The following is a 21797-nucleotide window of genomic DNA, read 5'->3' on the forward strand; positions in this document are numbered from 1 at the left end:
AAGGTGATTTGAGTAGATGTTAAGCATAGGCAGTCTGATGCTCTACTTAACAAATATGAAGTGATATTGAGAAAAAGATGTAAGTTAGGGCTGAATTTGAATGTGTCTAGAATTTACTCAAAACATGATGGGGGAAAGTTTTTTGATGACTGACTAGTTAGTCAGTCAGTCAGTTTGGCCCTGGAGAGATTGTGCTCATGTAATAGAATTTTTCTTAGCATGGCTGGTGCTTGTTAACAGACTGGGCTGTTTTTATAGTGATGGGATACAATTGAATAGAAGGAGCACAATAATATTTGCCGATGCTGTTGAGGCAGTGTTAGGTGCATCACAAAACTGCTAGTTTTGGGGGGAGATACAGACTGATAATTTAATGACAGCTCTAAGCAGAAGAGGAATTAACATTTACTTGCTTATACTTTAATACTAGGAGTATAGTAAATAAATTTGATGAGTTTGAAGTTTGTTTTTCATCAAATGCTAACATTACATGTATAACATAATCCTGGTGTTACTTCGATATTGGGGATGCAGAATTTGAATATGGCAATTATAATATGTACTTTATTTATTTTACTAGGCAGCCCCAGCCAATTTTTCTGACAACGCTGCCACTTATTCTCAATATTGTACAGATAATATCATACAGATTAATAGAATCACTGGTTATTGCCACTGGACACATCAGTTAGCCAGCAGCATAAAGAGCTATATCATGGCAACAACACAAGGAGTTGCATGATCCATCCTAGTCTGTTCACTTTTCTTGTTGGTATCAAAAGCTGCAACATAGTCTGTTCTTTGGTCATATGCACAAACTCTCGAGTTTTGTAACCCACATAACTTCATAACCTACATCACGCAATGTGTGTGATGTGGGTTATGAAGTACATCTGCTTGTCAGTCATTACTCCCAAATATTTTAGAGTTTTGACTGATTGAAGACTGCTCACCCCCCCCCCCCCCTTGAATTCCTCATCACTGATAAATGGCCCTCAAGTAATAAGGTTTTACTCTTTGTTTTTGAAACTTGAAGTCTGTGAAAATCGCACCAGTTCTGCAGCTCTGGTAAAACAAAATTAGAACACTCTTCCAGTTGTGGTTGAGAGTCACCTTACACTAATGTAACCAGGTTGTCAGTGTATGCTACCATATTTACATTGATGTAGTTGCATTTCAGCCAGTCATTTAAGACTAGATTCCACATCGTAGGCCCAAATACAGATCATTGTGGACATCCCCAATGAATAATTCTGGTAACTGATCCAGAAGCAGACTTTGGCATTAACATTAGTAGAGGCACATGATGCAAGAAAGCAAGCTTATACAGCATCAGCCAAAAGAAAAAAAAAAACCTTCCCATTTTACTGATCCATTCATTCCAAATGTTTGTCTAGTTCTGCCTTGAATTTATTTAAGCTATCAACTTCCACAACAACAGATGGAAGTTTGTTCCAGCAATCAACTACACACTGGCTAAAGGCAAACTTCCACACATCAATTCTACAACTGTCTTTCCTCAGCTTGAATCTATGCCCCCTCAGGTTTGCAATCTGAGCAAGAAGAAGAATCCCATTAGCATTGATGGGATTCTTAACAGTGACTTTCCTGTTGTTGAAGTAATCCTTGATTACTGTATAAATCTGAGGGGAACATGTACCCTTGCATAACACCATTAAGATGCTTTGCCAGTTTATTGTATCAAACGCTCCCTCAAAATCAGTAAAGACAGTATTTTTCCTGTGATTGCTGCAGTATAGTCATTAGCTGCCTAAGCACATCATCCGTTCCTTTGCCTTGAGTGAAATCGTATTGTGCATCTGACAGGATGCTATTGTTGCAGACATATCTCATTATTCTGACAGCCAACATACATTTATAGATTTCCCCAGTCCACTCAGCAATGCTATCAGATAGTATGAATCCACCAATTCTGGAGGCTTTGGAGATTTCAAAATTAATTTCAACAATGCCTCTTTCCAAATATCTGGGAAGATCCCATCTCTGAAGCAGGCATTATATATAGTAAGTAGATATGCTAGCATCACAAGGAAACTTTTATTTACTACACCCTCAACCAGATCTGTGCTGGGACATCTGTTATTTTTCATTTTGAATTTCCATCTCCAGCTCTTCTGTTTGAAATTGGGGCTCATTTTCCATTCCCAAGTGGTTCTAATTAAGCAATATCACATCTTTGTATGCTGAAATATTAGTTTCATTCTCATTATGATGGTTTAATTCTTTCACCAAATGGTCCAATATTACAGTACGTTCCTCCTAAATACGAGTTGTCCTTCCTGCAGCCTGAATCGAATGTGCAACATCTCCAGCAGGGTGCCATAATTTGTTACTATACAGTATATATACCAATCCCCAGGGATTATTGTTTCCAAATCTTTGTGCCAGGCTTTTCCGTGCATTATACTTTTTCCTAATGATCATTCGTCTGTGTTTCCATCTTGCTCTCCTATATTTATTTTTGAGGGCTTGTGTTTCATTGTCTCCCCTGCAGTTACACCTCTAATACAATTTTCTTGCTTTAATGGTTTCCATACGAAGAGATGTCAGCTGTGGTGCCCACCACTTGGCCAGATCACATCTTATCTAGGTGTGTTTTACCCTCTGCAGACTCCTCCTCCTGTAACCAATCTTGTAATAATTGGGCAGCCACAGTTCCAGGTAGCGCACCAATTTCGTCCAGCATTACCGTTCCGGTTTTTGAATGCAACTGCTCATCAAAATTGGGAAAGCAAAAATGAGAGTAGGAATCTGTAATAAGCCAAATCATGATTTACTGGATGAATGACTATTTTCTGATGATGAGTAAGTACACTGAACATCTATACAGACAAATAGTGGGCCAGCAAGTTAATGTTGTATCATGGGAATTTTAACTTTCCAGATATTGATTGTAATTCACGATTTGGCAGCTTACTCAGTAGCAAAGCATTCTTGATTTACTAGATGAATGACTGTTTTCTGCACCATATGTTAGATGCAACAAGAGAAAGTAATATTGTTTATCTGATTATCAGCTGTAATTCATCATGTATTAAGAATCTTAGTAGTGTGCTTGATCTTAATCATAGCACATTGGTCTGGGATTTATTTAAAGAAATAACTGCTTCCAAGGGTAAAGGGAATGGATTTTGTTTTTGCAAAGATGATTATAATGGGTTCAGACATTTTTTAAATTCTTTTCAGCAGGATAAACTGATGTTAAAAAATGTAAATGAAGTGTTCAGAGAGGTAATCGCAAAGGCTGTTAAGCATTTTATACCAATGAGAGACAATTTCAGGGTTTAGACAAAAAAATAAGAGTAAGGTAAATGAATAATAATGGAAAGGATGAAGAAACACAGTAGAGAAAGAATAATAAAAAGCAGAAGGAAAACAAAAAGGTAGTGGAAATATAATGACATAGCATTATAAAGATAACAGCTCATTTACAGCTAGCAAATGCTGAAATAATTAGCCTTAGTGAAGTCAGAGTTTTTCAGTAGACATGCAGTGTCCAAATGTTCATATGCATGTATGTCTTATTTTTATTCTTTCTCAGGTAACACACACACACGTGCATGGGGTGGCATAGATTTAAATTGAAAAAAAGGATGGTTGCAGAATGTATGGATATTTGTATTCAGTCAAAAAGTAATTGATTGTTGAATTAAACTTCCTAGTATTATGTAAATGTGTACTTTTAATATAATTAAAGGTTTATACAATTTATTGGATGGAATTGCCAAGTGAAGTTTTTTTTTTCCCCCCCCGGGTGCTTTCTTGCATCACATTACGAGAACTAATTCGCATTTACCAGCCTAGTATCCATCTGAAAATGTGTGATTATATTGGATTCGATAGATTAATTTATACTATTGGTTTAATTCCTGAAAAAAAAAATAATTTTTTTTTCTTTACCACATGACATCAGAAAATACTATTAAATACCAGGTTGGTAAGAAATAAGTTTATATCAGCAAGGTTTGAAATTCCTAAGACCTCCAGTCAGAGCCAAACAGAGAGATGCAGTATCGAAATCCATGTTAAATTAAAATTATCATATTAAAAAGTTAACCAAATAGCCAATCAAGGACTGTCAAGTACCAAGTAGAACCCATTCCTGTAATAAGTATTTATAATAGGTTATAAGTATTTGATAATGTTTTATGATGCAATGTCTTTTCTCATTAGTGACAAGATTTCCTTGTGCACATTAGCATTGTCTGAAATTTAAATAATCTATTCACATCTCAATTTATTAAAATGTTAATGCAGTCAATTCCGGTTATTTGGGACGCATCGGGACTAGTGAATTTTGGCCCGATTAAGCGGCTGCCCCAATTATCCGAAGTTTCACGTAAATAGTTAAAAATACAATAGACCCCCACTTTACATTTGGTTCACTGTTCAATCAAATCACGTTACGATGGACTCACCATTGTAAAGTACCATTCACTATATGATGTGTAGTAAGCGCCGATCATTTTAATCACGTTTATGAATTGAATTTTAATTCTATTAAACAGTGATTATAATTAGCGAAAATAGGAGGAATGTTATCCACAGGCTATAAAAGTAAAGATATATTAAGCACAAATTTACCCTTTATTACTTTGCCAATTAAAAAATTAAATGATACGTGAAAATCGGAAGAATATACGTGAAAATTGGAATAATTAATATGTACTGTAATATGCACATACTAACTAGTTTACATTTCTGTTCACTGACATTTGTGGGTGGTAGTTAAAATTTAAAACAGTAAAAAAATAAGCAATCAATAACAAAGAACATGGGCACATACAAATTTCAAGTAAGTGATACACGCAAGTGAGAATGGAGTAACAAGTTACGAAGCTTTAAAAATAGGAATAAAGAGAAGATTCTGAAAATTAATTTTTTTATATAATTGAAGATTTCATGGAAGTGTAAACACACTTCACCGTAATAGCCCACAGAATTCCAGCTGTCGGTATTATCACAAATTCAATAAGATCGAGTTTACTATCCGTTTATGATAGATTGCACTAACAGAAAAGCCCAATAAATAGGTGACTTCTGATTGTTTTTATTGTTTTATGGTTGTGACCTCCAGAAATCCGACCGAACCACGTAGTACAATCGTAGAGTAATCTCCAGTGCTGTGGTCTCCTGCCCTGATTAAACGGCATGTTGTCCCAATTAAGCGAAGTAAACCCCGGCTATTTTCTCAATTGGCTTCTGTTTTTTAAGATTTGTCCCGATTAACCGGTGACCCAAATAACCGGAATCCATTGTATTAATAATTAAGTTTTCTTTTTTGCACTTATTTTTATGCTTGATATGATTCCACTGATAATCTTGAAATGTTTATAAATTAATTAAGAATAAGAATACTACAAATGCAGACTGTTTAATTTGTATAATGAAATATATAGTAAAATAAATTCTACTTAAAAATAATTTACATTGCTTGCTAGTATTTCTTCTTTCAGCAGTTTTCTTTAAGAAATTCTATATACAGTCAAATCTCGTTAATACAAAGTTCAAGGGACCTAAATTTTCATGTTTTGTAACAATGAGGTTTGTAGTAATGAGATCCCCCAAAAGTGTCAGAATTTTACTGGTTTTTTTTTTTTTTTTTGGCACATACTATAATCAAAGAATAATAAGAAATAATAATGATATCAAAAATAAATAAAAAAAATTGATTTAAATTAATAAAATAACAAAAACAAAAGCCTTGTCTAACAATACAGTAATAGGAATAACACACTTTTTAAAGATTTTATTTTATTTTTAAGATAAACTAAGAGAAAAGCAATTAACAAAAATTAAAATATTATACAGTATATATTTTGATATATACAATATTTTAGTATCACAGTAAAAAGAATTAATCTTAATATAAAAGGAGGCATACAATCCATTAACTTTTTGATAAATTAAACTAATTTAAAGAAAGAATTCAATGTTCTTTGCACAGTTTTTGTACTACATGATTTTTTAACTATGGCACAGACATTATAAAATGCAATAGTTGTTTTTTTATCAGCATTACTGCAGGCCAACACTTTCTCTATTACACTCAATACATTTTGAGCATCTTTTTTAATTGTGTGTGTGTGTGTGTGTGTGTGTGTGTGTGTGTGTGTGTGTGTGTGTGTGTGTGTGTGTGTGTGTGTGTGTGTGTGTGCTTTACTTTTGCTGTCGCTGGTAACAAAAACATCGTTTTGCTTGGTGTTCAGCAGCTCTTCTGGTGTTGCATTGCTGTGGTAGCAACTTCATCATCCATCTTCACAAACGCTTCAAATTCTCCAACAAAATCCATATGCTTCTTCAAATTTCTCCATTCCTCAAGGTTGCTATGACATTCGTCTGCTGGACTATGTTTTTCAGTGATATTCTCTCCAAAGTCACTTTTTCTGACGCAGTTGATTATTACACTTGATGCAATACTGTCCCAAGCAATAACAAGATTACAGATAGCATCCAAGACATTCCAGTTCAGCAGTAAAATTGTTCCTTTCCTCCTGTTTGAGGATAAAATACCTTATTGGGCAGGCTCTATATGCTCTCTTTTGGTTATAAATAATGCCTTGATGCAGTGGCTTGGCTGCATAAAACTGGTAGTAATGGGAGGTTAAAAACAATAGCCATATATTTTTCAACTTAAGTGTCTCGGCAGAATGTGCTGTACAATGATCTAGAATTATCAAAATGTTTCATTTTTCTGTCCACTAACTAAGAGTGAAAAATTTTGACTGTAAGCCACACAACTTCTATTGGCCACATAATCACAGGGAAGTTGATTAACTTCCTTAAAACATCTTGGCTTGGAAAACTTACAAGTCACAAATGGGCATAGTTTTGTATTGTCATCTGAATTGCAGCATAACAGAACAGTGAGTCTGTGTTTACTTAATTTTCCACTATGACAAGACCCCACCTTGAACAGCAAAGTTTTGTTTGGCAACAAATTATAAAATAAACCTGTCTCGTCAAGATTAAAAATGTCCTCATATTTTTCAAGAATGGACCATACAGAATACAACCAGTCTGTAGCCTTTTCTTTGTCGACTAATCCAGACTCGCTGCAAACATTTTGCGAAATCAAGTTATTTTTTTTTTATTAAATTGGTCTTTAAATATTTAATATTTAAAGTCTAAATATTTGGAGCCAGCCACTGTTGCATTTTAAATTGCTAATTCCATGTTGTTGAGCTAGACAATTTGCCTTTTCTTGCAAAATTGGACCTGATATTAGCAAATTAGATGCATGCATTTGTTGTTACCACACAAAATGTTTTATTTCAAGCCCCTCGTGTTTTGAACCAAGAATTTGTTTCCTGTTTTTTATTGCTGCTCTAGTTTTTTTTCTTTTCTGTTTTTCAGTATTGTAGATAAAGTGGTAAGGGGATGTTTTCCTTTGCAATGTCCATTTTTCTAAGTTCAATCCTATCAGCCTCTTGTATAATTTCCAGGCTTAATTCTGTTAGTTTACATTTTGTAACAATAACACTACTAGATGAGATTTAATATAAACAAACTTTAAATTAATTTAAAGACACAAGTTCATCAGTTCAGATAAAATGGCAAAAAAAATAGATTACTGTATACTGTAACAAAAGACTCTTTGAACTGGTGTAACAATTGCAACTGACCTTAATATCGTGGAGAGCGAGGGGGGGGGGGGGTGTATGTAAACAACTTAGAAAAACTGTTTTCATTCTTTTATTAATTTAACATCTAATCTTTCACAATGATGATTTTCAGAGGGCACTTATGTTATAGCTGCCATAAACTGGTTTTGTTTACACAAAAGTAATTTCTAAGTCAGTGCCATCCTTCGGGTAGCTGGGAACCAGGTGGCTAGAGGCAATAATAGGGGCAGTAATCGGACAGCTGTGCCAAGATTTGTATTAAATGTACAAAATAACAATTTATTTCTCATGGGGTGAAAATGAACTTTGTAATACATATTAATTGAATTTTGTAATAAACGAATATATTTATGTAGAAAAGCCTATCCTTTTACGGGGGAATGGTATGTGCTTCATATTAGTGAGTACTTTGCATAAACCGCGTTTGTATTAATGAGATTTTACTGTAATGTCCTCATAATAAACCATCAAGTAATTTATAATATTTTAAAATTTATGTAAAGCAACTTTGATAATATTTTTGGAAGAGAAATTACTTCACATTTAAACACTCAAATATTAAGACTTTAAACTTCACTTTAGCAGTCTTATTGAAGTTTATTCTACATTCACGCTGAGGAAGGATTATATTTCAATCCAGTACATCTGCAGTTATTCTATAATCTTTTAACTTAGAATAATTTGCCAGCCTTTTGGGGTCCACTAGCTTTGCACATGGAATAAGTTTGCATCTTTCTTTCTATAGTTAGTATCATTCACATCATGCCTATCTTTTACAAAGTTGTGATCAAGTTTTATGATACTTGCACAACTATAACAGTAAGGTTTTGTGCAAATTATTCATTTTAGATATGCTTAGATTGCAATTTCCTTATTGGAAAATGAAGTTTACTGCATATTCTGGCAAATAAATTGACTTTTTTTTATAGTCATCCTTTGCATCCTGCATAGTAGTGTTATTACAGTAAAATCTGCATTTAGAACCTTTAACCCATTTTTAATATGGTTATTTCTACTTTCTTTTAAAAGTGTTCATTGTGACAATTTATTACTATAAGCTAGCGGTGCCCAAACTGTGCGCCACGGAATATTTTAAATTTTCGAGGGAAGCACAGCGATATTCAACATTTGTTGGACACCACACGAACTACTAGCTTGTAGTAGTTCACAGTTTCAACATTACTTCTTAATTAGTTTGGACCTAACTACTTAATAAACAGAACTGTTGGGTATTTCTTTTGGCCTAGGGGCACCATGAAAAAATTACTGAGACACTAAGGGTGCTGTGAACTGAGAAAGTTTGGGAACCTCTGCTATAAGCTGAAAAATAATGGCAACTGTTCACAATACTGCCTTATATTATGAAACAAAAACCTGCAGACATAGGTTAAAAAATGTGATGACATTGCTCTTATTGATGCTACTTGTGTGTGCAGGATACTTTATGTAACTGAGCACTCTACATTGTTTACTACTGTACTGTGAATTGGTTTCTCTGTAAACAGTGCCCCAATAACAAAGCGTCTTTGCTATAAGAAATTGACAAGAACTCAAAAAGTAAACCGAAAAACATAACTCCCAATGAATACCATGAACTGTATGTGCCTGATGAACAGGTTAAATTCTTGGGTATTAAAAAGTGAAAAACAGTGTATCTCTGTAAAAATATATATGTAATAAATTTTGAGCTTGAACTTAATTGTAAATAAGTTGTCACACTGGCCAATATATTTACAATTGCCGACCGGGCTAGCCGGGTGGGTAAAGGGCCTGCCTGGCAACCCAAAGGGTCGCGGGTTCGAATCCCGACTTGGATCAAAGTACTCAAAAACCTTGGGAGGTGCATTATGGCTACAGAAGCCAATGTGCCAATAACTACCAAAAAAAAAAAAAATTTACAATTAAGATTAGATATATCAGTATTAATACATGTCTTACTAACCCTAAGCACATGCCTTTAATTCAAGCTTAGGATTTTATACTTGGTATATTAAGTCAACCCTAAAATTTCAGATGGTTACACCACTCTGTAAACTAACAGCTGTTTTTAACTCACTTTTTTATGCTGATTTCAGAAACATTATTTGTATTTTTCTATCATGTACCATTTTTTTCACAAATCATTTAAGTTGATGTCACGAGTTGTATTATTGAATGTATTAAGTTAGAAATTTATAAAATAAAATCTTCACGTGTTGGCAACACCGCTTTTCAGTCATTTGTTTCTTGACCTTGAGAGCTCCATGCAGCAGTGTTTAAAAGTGAGAGCTGAGTTTATTTTTGAGATTAGGTCAAACTTGTGCTGAAAAGTGAGTAAAATGATTATCCTATTCTATAAGGCAGTGGTCAGGCCATATCTTGAGTACTGCACAAAGGTCTCAAGGCCTCATTTTAAAAATGATGTAGAGCTGCTGAAACGAGTACAGAGAATGGCAATGAGACTGGTGAGGGGAACAAAGGGGTGTTCTTACCATGAAAGGCTTCAGTTTTGCAGACTAAGCACCTGCAAGGTGAGCTTATTGAGGTGTTTAAGGCTTTGAATGGATTGAGCAGACATCAGTACTGATGTCCTTCCTCTCACTCAGGTTATGCTATGCATATGAGGGGGCATAAATTCAAATTGAAGAAGGAAATTTGCAGAATAGACATGTGGAAGTTTACCTTTAGCCAGCGGATGGTTGATTGCTGGAACAAACTTCCATCTGTTGTTGTGGAAGTTTATAGCTTAAATAAATTCAAGGAAGGACTAGACAAACAATTGGAAAGAATGGATAGGTCAAATGGGAGGTGTCGTGCTTTTTGTTTGTTTTTTTTTTAACATTAATAACTTCTATACTGGGGGGTACCCTAGGATGCTCAGGGTGTCACGAAAAGTGAAACGCTTAACCGTTGTTATATCTCCGAAACTAATAGACAAAAGTAAAATAAATTTATACTTATTTTGTCAGGTATATAATGCTGTTGACGAATATGCAAGAAAAAATTAGAAATTTTGATATTTAATATAATTTTTTTTGAAAAAATTAAAAAGTTCACATTTTGGTCATTTGCTGTTGCTCCTTGGTTACTTTCACTCTCAATAGCAGTGATGCAACAAGCACAACGCATGCGCCCAAGAAAACTCAATTGTGCACAACAAGTGCAGTAATGCAAAAAGTTGAGTACAATTGAGCAACAAAATTGTTGCCCTTTGAGAACTTTACAAGGATATATAAATAGATTTGAAATAGTTTTTAGTTTGAGAGTTGAACAACTCATTAAAATAGCTACTTCGTTCAGTTACTTCACATTTGTCGAGCAGTGCCGTTGTGTTTCATTTAGTTAGGTTGTGACGATGCCGAAAGTTACATAAACTAAACGTGTTCAAAGATTTTGACAAAATCACAAATCTAACATTGTAAAGCAAGCACATTCCTCGACTTCGTGGAATCAACATTTGATCTTAAACTCGCATTAGATCCTACAAAATCTACTACACGTGTGCTCAATCATGTTTCGACTTGGTCTTCAATTGCAATGTTAATAGTTTGAATTGTTTCAACTGTGTATCCTATTTTAGTTACCACAAACCTTTATTGTTGATCGTAAATGAAAATACCGAATAAAATAAAACTGATTTTATTAAGCTTAAATTGTATTTTTTCATTTCATATGATGTTATTCATGGATCCACATTTGGCTCCATTAAGCTAACTTTTTTTTTTTTTTTTTGTCACTGATGCTGTATAAGCTTACTTTCTTGTATCATTTATCACTACTAATCAGAATTAGCATTAATGCTAGTGCTGAATGGCTTTGTACAACGTTTGAACAATCTGAACTTTTGTTATATTTGTGGAATTTATGTAGTCCTCAAGCAAAGACAAGATATTACAGAATTTGTAAAAAATGTGTATTTTGCTTATTTTGAAGTAAAATTCAGTGACCAAGATAAACAGTGGGCTCTACATAAAGTTTGCTGAACCTGTGTTTTTAAACATTGAGATTGTGGGAAAATGAAGGCTATGCCATTTACAATTCCCATGATTTGGTGAGAGCCTGCAAACCACTGATGGCTGTTACTTTTGCATAGTTAATGTAGAGGGCTACAATGCAAAGAGTAAAAAGGGCATTGTCTATCCTAATATTCCATCTGCCGTTAGACCAGTCCCACATGGAAATAACCTGCCGATTCCTTGCCCTCCACTTATATTGGAGAATGTGGTAGCAGAGAATGCTGAAAGTGAAGCTTCTGGAAATGAAAATTGAAATCATCTACATGCCTGGAGACATTGAGTCCAGTCCTCAACTGTTTTCACAGCATGAACTCAATGATCTGGTAAGAGATTTAAATTTACCAAAGGAATCTGTAAAACTCCTTGGTTCTAGACTTTAGTCAAAAAATCTAGCTCACAAGATGTTTTTCTGGTGGTAGACACAGAGAATGAGAACTCATCACCTGCTTTTCTGAAGATGAGTATGGTTTTTTTCAGGAATATAAATGGCTTAATGGACCATTTAGTCATTAGTTACAATCCTACAAAAGTGAAGACTTTTTATTGATTCACCAAAGAGGAGTCTCAAAGGTGTGTTGCTCCACAATGGAAATAAATATGGGTCAATCCCAAAAGCTCACTCTGGGTATTTGAAAGAAACATGAGAACTTGAAGTTGTTGACAAATATTAAGTATGAAGAATGTGGTTTGTTGGTCTGTGCTGACTTTAAAGTGATAGGCATATTACTTGGACAGCAATCTGGCTACACAAAAATGCCTTGCTTCCACCCTTTACATCAAACTGGGACTGATGAAAGTTTGAAAGCTTTACCTTAGGAAGGTCTCTGCTTCAACTACCTTTGTACTAAATTCCCATCGATCACTCAAAAGAAGCTAAAACAAGGTATTTTTGTTGGACCAAGATTTTGAGTGAACTATGAATAAATGAGAAAAACAGGCATGGATTCTTGGAACTTCTTAGGGAGTAACGAGGATCCAGACTACAAGGATATAGTTTAAAATATGTTGGTAAACTTCAAGAAGTTTACCAACTTCTTTTGTTGCAGCCCAGCATGTTGCTGGGCTGCAACATGAGTGTCAAGGTGTATTTTTTACACTCTCACATCAACTACTTCCCAGAAAATCAAGGAAGTGTTGGTAAAGAACAGGGTGAGAGATTTCACCAGGATATTAAAGACATGGAGATGAGGTATTAGGGGAGGTGGAATGTCAACATAATGGCTGACTATTGCTGGATGCTGAAGAGGGACTGTAAAGTAGAATAATCTGAAAGAAAATCAAAGAAATGAAATTTGACCCATTGTTGATCAGTTTTTAAAATGAGAGGTGAGTGTGTAGTGGACTTTTTACTTCACTTCTCTTTTTAAGTGTTTTGTATTTAAATATAAAAGTTTGGTAAAAAAAAACAGCATTTTGTTTTAATTTCAGTGCACAAATTCTGCCAAAATTAATAAAAATTAGTGAAAAATCAATTTTGTTTTGTGATTTTTGAAGAAACCTGACATGATGGAAACAACCAAAAATCATTTTTGAAATGAGCATAAGAAAACAATTCAGAAACACCCTTTTCTGAGAAAACATCAGTGATTTTTTTTTTTTTTTTTTTTTTTTTTTTAAATGCAGAGTAGCATTATTTAGTGCTTCAGAGGTCAACTCATATGCAGAATATGCTGTACTTCAGATATTTAATAATTATTTATAATACACAATTCCATATATCACTCATTAAATGTCTTTTTCAGACTGATCCACACACCAGGACATACAGAGGATCATATGGTTATTTCATTAAAAGAAGATGGAACAGTCTTCACTGGAGACTGCATCCTGGGTGAGGGAACTGCTGTATGTGCTGAATATTATTTTTAATAAAATTGTATTGTTCATTTGGATTAGACAGAATTTTATATATATTATTTCATATATACAAGTTTATAACTAAATTTACTTTTCTTCCTGACAGCTAATTGTCAGCTCCTTACAGACTTAAGTTAATAGTCAATTGTTTCCTTAGCTGCATTCTACATAGAACAGTGTCTGCAGAATAACCAAGGTATTCCAACCATCTTATATTATTTGGAGTGAGCTTCCTGTCAAAGAAAGTCATGATGACAGTACAGGTTTGTGTGTTCATAGGCATAGCCTATAGTAGTTCTGTGGAATAAGCCATTGTATATTGATAAGATAGTAAATATCTCATACATTATCATGTGGTACTAGTAGTAACTAATGGAATCTCAAGTATTATTCCTTTCAGAACACTGTTGCCACCCAAAAAGAATTAATTTAAGAGGTAAATAGTACTGATTAATGTTACTTAATTCAGATTGTGTCCTCTGTTTTTTAAGTTACTCAAGCCCATTTAGAGGAGTACTGAGGAAGTGTCCTGTCAAATGAATGTGACTGTGGCAGTGTGGGCACAATCTGAAATCTCTATGGAATAGATCACTGTATACGAGGAGTACAAATACCTCAAATAATATCTCATTCTGCCCCCCCCCCCCTGAAATTTGTTGTAGACATTCAGATCTTAATTGTCAGTTAAGTGTGAATTTTGGTTTTCTGGTTGTTCTGCAACAGCCAAATTCTCTTTTTATACTTTCATGCTGATGTGAGTTGGTAAACCTGAGTGTAGCCCTCCTCCATCCCATATACAAGACCACTGCTATGGGAGGTATATTTAGTATTGTTGTGAGTTCTGTACCAGTTATTCATTCCACTGTGAATACCTGGTATAATGGAAGTGACCAACTTGGAATCGAGATATGGTCTGGACCTCCCCCTCCTGTGCAGTACATACAGAAATAGCCAAGCTCCTATGCCACTCTAGGAAATACTAGGCTTGAAGTATTACCAAAACCATATTATCCAGATTAAGGCTCCAATTTTTATTCATCTCTTCTGTAAGTATAGGTCATATGCTTTGAGGTTATGATAGGCATCATGGTGAGAAACTGTATTCTCACTCTTTTGCCTCATATCCAACCAGTTCTTAAGAAGGCTGGGCCCTAATTATGCCAAGTGATTTGCAATAAGGCAATTTTCTAATGTAAACTAATATTTTTTTTCTAGTGTGAGTATTAGTACATATTGCTTCAGAGGTTCCACTCACAACAAACTGCTTGTACTTGTTAGCAGTGTACTACTATGTTTATTTTATTTTTGTTTGCTTACTTGTGGTTGGCACCACGCCTGGCTTCACGTGGTAAAACTAAAAACTTGGTTGGTTAAGCTAAGATTTTCTTCTTTTAACCCTACAAGAGGTTAAAAGGAGCTTAATCAGCGAAATCACCATCACCCAAAACAATGTCTACACTCAACACTATGATAAGAGAGACCATTTCAGCTTCCCAGCTATAAAGCTTATCAACTGGGAGAGCAATCTAGCTAAGCATATCTGTGGCAACACTATTAGAAATCAAACAAACAGGTTAATACACATCTGCAATAATCTAAATAACACTACGGAAGCAATTAAAAAAAACTCATAGAAAGTCTCGTCAAGAATAATATACCCACCAAATACAGCAGACACCATATTAAAGCGGCCATTCTTATGAACCTCAACAAACACCACCCTAACACCAACCCCTATACACTTATTGAAAATACACTGAAACAGTTTGGAACTATAAATGGCCCGTAACTTACCACTACTAGGTTGTCTAAAAATATCCATGTCCATTTTTAAATAAGATAAAAACTTCCCAATTTTGATACCCAGGTTTATTGCTCTCAGAAGAGGCTCGTTGTCTGACCGCACTGTAACCCGGCCCACCAAATTTTTCCCCCATTCCTAAATCAGACCATCTAAATTATGGGAAATTATCGCCAGAAACAAACTCCCAACAACAAAATAATTGTGCCTAAAATATACTATACACATAACATTTATATCCCTTCAGTTTAATACAGTATAAAATAAAATCTAGTGACACAGGGTGAAAATTCACATTGAAGGAGGCTGTAAATATGTTCATAGCTATTCCCCCCAGACAAACAAGGGTCGTTATGCCTTAGAAAAGCTATACCGGCCCTGTCCACGGTATAGCAACCCATTTTTATTAACATACTTCTTGTAATTTCCAACACTTTTTTTATCATACTTTTTGTAATTATATAAACACATTTCATTTATATAGGTTCCTTCCGACATCAGAAGCAACCCCCCCCCCTCACAAGCACAAATATAAACCCGCTCATGGCTTTCAAAACACTCTCATTGACACAGGATATATTGCCTACAGCAATTTCACCATCACACCATAATATACAAAAGACGCGACTGCGCAGTATAATCTTAGCAACATATAAAACAACCAGAAGGCGGGAATTTACCCTTTTTCAGTCTGACCACCACAGAACAAGAAGGAAGTAAGAACCTTTCTCATTTATTCTGATACATACCCATTTGGCTTTGTGTCACCTATCCCAGTTTGCTGTTTCAGACACTACGTTGGCAAAAATTTTAAATTTAAATTTAAAAATCTAAAAATTTTATGTAAATTAAACTAAACATATTATCCAATCACATTGTTTTTCTATCAATTTAAGTTTAATACTATCACTTAAAAATTTATAACTGGCAAAACTGGTATGGGGACAACAGAAACGGGTAGGTATGAGACATTCCTTTAGTCTGGCTATCGTTCTGCTCAAAGCTCCCGATGAAGTAGCAGATTGATGGCCAAGTGAGGGAATGTTATTTGCAATTTACAATTTTAAAATTGCTATCGCCATTTACATGTTGTTTTATTACATCAAATTTTTGTTCTAATCTAATAACAAGCCACCTCTTTTTTGTGCTTGTATTATTTGCACTACTTGTATTGGGAGATCAAAATTGAGAGTAGGAGTGTGCTATACGCCTAATGACTCGAATGAGTACAATGAACAGTCGTACAGAGAAATAGAGTGGGCCAGTAAATCAGAGTCTTATAATGGGGGATTTTAATTTCCCAGATATTGAGTTGGAATTTGTGGGTTGGTCACTCACACACTAGCAAGGCTTTTGTGGATTTATTAGATTGTTTTCTACATCAGCATGTTCGGGAGGCAACTAGAGGGAGTAATACTGTTGATTTGATTATCAGTAGTGATTCTTCATGCATTAAGAATCTGCAGATAAAGGAACCACTAGGTGGCAGTGATCACAGTGTGCTGAAGTGGGATTTACTCAAAGAGGTAACTACCATCAGGGGTAAAGGGAAGCGTTATTGCTTTCGTAAAGACGACTACGATGGTCTGAGACAGTATTTAAATTCTATACAGCTGGACCAACTGATGATTTTACCAACAGCAAATTCAAAATGGGAAGCATTCAAAGAACTTATCTTGGAAGCTACTAGGCTTTACATACCAACTAAGAAATATTGTTCAAGGTTTAGGCCTAAATGGATGTCAGATGAACTAATGAGACATATGGCAGAGAAGAAAAATGCATGGGATACATATAAATTAACATGTGACACAGAAGCCTATGATAGATATAAGTTGATCTGTAACCAAGTTACAAAGGAGGTTAGGCAGGCAAAGGCAGATTACGAGAAATCTTTGGCAAGAGATGAAAAGAAAAACAGCAAAGAGTTCTTTACTTATGTAAACTCTAGAAGGAAGAGAATGAATGAGATTGTTCCACTTGATATCGATGGTTCAACTGTTGATGATCCTGCTCAGGTAGCTAACAAACTAAATGAATATTTTGCATCGACATTCACACGAGAAGTTATTCAGCGAGGGGAATGCCAGAGGTGTATTCAACTCTGGCAGTAAGCTAGAGAATCTTGTAATAACTGAGAGTAAAGTGGAGGAGAAATTGTTGAAGATAAACACAAGAAAGGCACCTGGGGTGGATGGGATCTATCCAGTTATATTAAAGGAGGCAGCAAAGGAAGTAAGCAAACCCTTAGCCATAATTATGATAGCTTCCTTGAACTCAGGGGAGGTACCCATAGACTGGATATGTGCAAATGTCACCCCAATTCACAAAGGAGGATCAAAGGCTGACACAAGTAATTATAGACCTGTGAGTTTAATTTCTGTTCCAGGAAAATTAATGGAGGCACTAGTTAAAGAAGCACTGCAGGATCATCTAGACAAGACTTCACAGCATGGTTTTGTTAAGGGGAAGTCTTGCCTGACCAATTTGATTCGATGCTATGAAGCAGTCACAAAAGAACTGGATGCAGGGAATAACTTTGATATTATATAGTTGGATCTTAGAAAGGCTTTTGATACTGTTGCACATGGAAGACTGCTGCACAAATTGGAGCCATGTGGCATTGGAGGCAAATTGCTGCTATGGATAAAGGAGTGGTTGAGGGGGAGAAGACAGAGTGGTAATCAATGGACACTGCTCATCGTGGACTAATGTTATTAGTGGAGTCCCTCAGGGTTCAGTGTTGGATCCATTATTATTTTCTGTATTTATAAATAATATTGATGATAGTATATCAAGCTTAATTAGCATTAGCATTAGTAGAGGCATTTGATGCAAGAAAGCAAGCTTATGCAGCATCAGCCAAAAAAGAAAAAAAAAAACCCACTTCCACTTCACCCCTCTGTTCGTTCAAAATACCTGTCCAGCTGAGCCTTAAACTTATTTAGGCTATCAACCTCCACCACAAGGGATGGAAGTCTGTTCCACCAACCAACCACCCGCTGGCTAAAGGCAAATTTCCACACGTCTATCCTACATCTGTCTTTCCTCAATTTGAATTTATGCCCTCTCAGGTGATTTTTCTGAGCTAGAGGAAGGATCCCATCAGCATTGAGCATGCTTAAACCATTCAAGGCTTTATACACCTCTATCAGATCACCTCGCTGGTGCCTAGTCTCCAGACACTGTAATTTGCAAAACTTAAGCCTTTCTTCGTAAGAGCACCCCTTTGTTCCATTCACTAATCTTGTTGCCCTTCTCTGTACTCGTTCCAGCAGCTCTACATCCTTCTTGAAATGAGGCCTCCAGACCTGTATACAGTACTCTAGGTGTGGGCTGACCATTGCCTTATACAATGGAATAATCACCTCCTTATCCCTGCTGGAAAAATTCCTGTATATCATTGACAATACTCCATGAGCTACTCTTGCAGCCCGTCTGCACTGCTCAGAGAACTTCATATCTGCCTGCACAACCACCCCCTAAGTCCCTTTCATCCTCTACCACTGTCAGTGTAGTACCACAGAGTTGATACGTTGCTCTGGGGTTGCTGTTTCCCATGTGTAGTACTTTACATTTGTCAATGTTAAACTTCATTTGCCACCTCTCAGCCCATCTGCTCAACCTTTCCAGATCCTGTTGCAGCAGCATAGTGTCAGTAGTGTCCTTGACAACCCTGTCAACCTTTGTATCGTCTGCAAACTTGGACATTAAGCTTGATATACCATCATCAATATCATTTATAAATACAGAAAACAATAATGGACCCAACACTGAGCCCTGAGGGACTCCACTAATAACATTAGTCCACGATGAGCAGTGTCCATTGATTACCACTCTCTGTTTCTCCCCCTCAACCACCCCTTTATCCATAGCAGCAATTTGCCTCCAATGTCACACTGCTCCAATTTGTGTAGCAGTCTTCCATGTGCAACAGTATCAAAAGCCTTTCTAAGATCCAACTATATAATATCAAAGTTATTCCCTGCATCCAGTTCTTTTGTGACTGCATCATAGTAATCAATCAAGTTGGTCAGGCAAGACTTCCCCTTAACAAAACCATGCTGTGTCTGAGCTATAACTGAAGTCTTGTCTAAATGATCCTGCAGTGCTTCTTTAACCAGTGCCTCCATTAATTTTCCTGGAACAGAAGTTAAGCTCACAGGTCTATCATTACTTGTGTCAGCCTTTGATCCTCCTTTGTGAATTGGGGTCACATTTGCACATTTCCAGTCTATGGGTACCTCCCCTGAGTCCAAGGAAGCTCTCATAATTGTGGCTAAGGGTTTGCTTACTTCCTTTGCTGCCTCCTTTAATATAACTGGATAGATCCCATCCACCCCGGGTGCCTTTCTTGTGTTTATCTTCAACAGTTTCTCCTCCAATTTACTCCCAGTTATTTCAAGATTCTGTAGCTTACTCCTAGAGTTGAATACACCTCTGGCATTCCCCTTGCTGAATAACTCCTCATGTGTGAATGTCGATGCAAAATATTCATTTAGTTTGTTAGCTACCTGAGCAGGATCATCAACAGTTGACCCATCAATATCAAGTCCAAGTTTGCAGATGATACAAAGGTTGGCAGGGTTGTTCAGGACACTACTGATGCTATGCTGTTGCAACAGGATCTGGAAAGGTTGATCAGATGGGCTGAGAGGTGGCAAATGAAGTTTAACATTGACAAATGTAAAGTACTACATGGGAAACAGCAACCCCAGAGCAACGTATCAACTCTGTGGTACTACACTGACAGTGGTAGAGAATGAAAGGGACCTGGGGTGGTTGTGCAGGCAGATATGAACTTCTCTGAGCAGTGCAGATGGGCTGCAAGAGTAGCTCATGGTGTATTGTCAATGATATATAGGAATTTTTCTAACAGGGATAAGGAGGTGATTATTCCCTTGTATAAGGCAATGGTCAGGCCACACCTTGAGTACTGTATACAGGTCTGGAGGCCTCATTTCAAGAAGGATGTAGAGCTGCTGGAACGAGTACAGAGAAGGGCAAGAAGATTAGTGAATGGAACAAAGGGGTGCTCTTACGAAGAAAGGCTTAAGTTTTGCAAATTACAGTGTCTGGAGACTAGGCACCGGCAAGGTGAACTGATAGAGGTGTATAAAGCCTTGAATGGTTTGAGCATGCTCAATGCTGATGGGATTCTTCCTCTTGCTTAGAATAATCACCTGAGAGGGCATAAATTCAAATGTAGGAAAGACAGATGTAGGATAGATGTGCGGAAATTTGCCTTTAGCCAGCGGGTAGTTGGTTGGTGGAACAGACTTCCATCTCTTTTTGTGGAAGATGATAGCCTAAATAAATTTAAGGCTCAGTAGACAGGTATTTCGAATAAACGGAGGGGTGAAGTGGAAGGGTTTTTTTTTTTTTTTTTTTGGGGCTGATGTTGCATAAGCTTGCTTTCTTGCATCATATGCCTCTACTAATGCTAATATGTTGAATTCTTATTTTGCTTACTTAATATTAATAACTGGCAGTACTAATATGTTAACTTAATACCCATTGATTTAAAATGAATACTATGAAAAAGAGTAAAACATATCATTTTCATCAAGAGTGGGAACTAGAATACTTTGTTGTAATGATAAAAGAAAAATGTTATTGTTTCATTTGCAATGCTTCCGTTTGCAATACCCAAAATAGGAAATTTAGAAAGGCATTTCAACACACCATGATAAATATCAGTCGGATTTTCTGTCTAATAGTGACCTTAAAAAAAATAAATTAAAAGAACTTAAATCCAGATTCGCATAACAAAATTTCTTCGTGACACCTACAATCTACTTTATGACATTTACAATCTGAAGCAGTAACTGTAGCATCATTTAAAGTGAGTCATCTTTTTGCAAAAAAATGCAAACCATTTTCTGTTCCATATAACGAAAATCTATTCGTTATATGGAAATTTTATTCATTCTACAGAAACTATTTCAATTGGAACACCAATGGATTTGAGAATCTATATAAGCTGAGACCTGAAAATTGTAACATTTAGTATAATTGTTGATGTGCCAAGTAAAAGTGTGATGTGTATGAGTTCACTCACTGAAGTAAATATATGTATGTATCTATTTCTCTGAAAGTAGTGTTGTAGTTTAATAAATTTTGATTCTGTTGTAACAGAAAATTTAAATATCATATCTATGTAATGTTTCGTTATCTGTTGTGACATACCTTTCTCTAGCCGACCGGGCTAGCCAGGTGGGTAAAATACCTGCCTGGCAACCCAAAGATCGCAGGTTCGAATCCCGCCTCGGGCTTGGATCAGAGTAAATGTAAAAACTTTGGGAGATGCATTATGGCCACAGAAGCCGATGCGCCAACAACTAACAAAAAAAAAAAAAAAAATACCTTTCTCCTATTGAAAGTTTTTTATTTTCTCGCTCTTAAAATATAAATTGATTCAAGTGTTAATTTTTAATATTAAATCAATATCATCAGTTATATTACAGTAAACCCTCGCTATTCACGGGGGGTTACGTT

General features: G+C 35.8%; 1 protein-coding gene across 1 annotated transcript in view; it reads left to right on the forward strand.

Moving 5' to 3' along the window:
- LOC150077175 (endoribonuclease LACTB2) overlaps window positions 1-21797 on the forward strand; it is an 89175-nt gene that overhangs the window by 26225 nt on the left and 41153 nt on the right. The window contains exon 4 of the mRNA XM_090386102.1: window positions 13384-13486. Coding sequence (XP_090242228.1) covers window positions 13384-13486 — 103 coding nt within the window. The remainder of the gene's footprint in view (window positions 1-13383; window positions 13487-21797) is intronic.

Source organism: Mastigoproctus giganteus, chromosome 12 (genome assembly GCF_048544385.1).
Source record: "Mastigoproctus giganteus isolate SK-2022 chromosome 12, ASM4854438v1, whole genome shotgun sequence".
NCBI lineage: Eukaryota > Metazoa > Arthropoda > Arachnida > Uropygi > Thelyphonidae > Mastigoproctus > Mastigoproctus giganteus.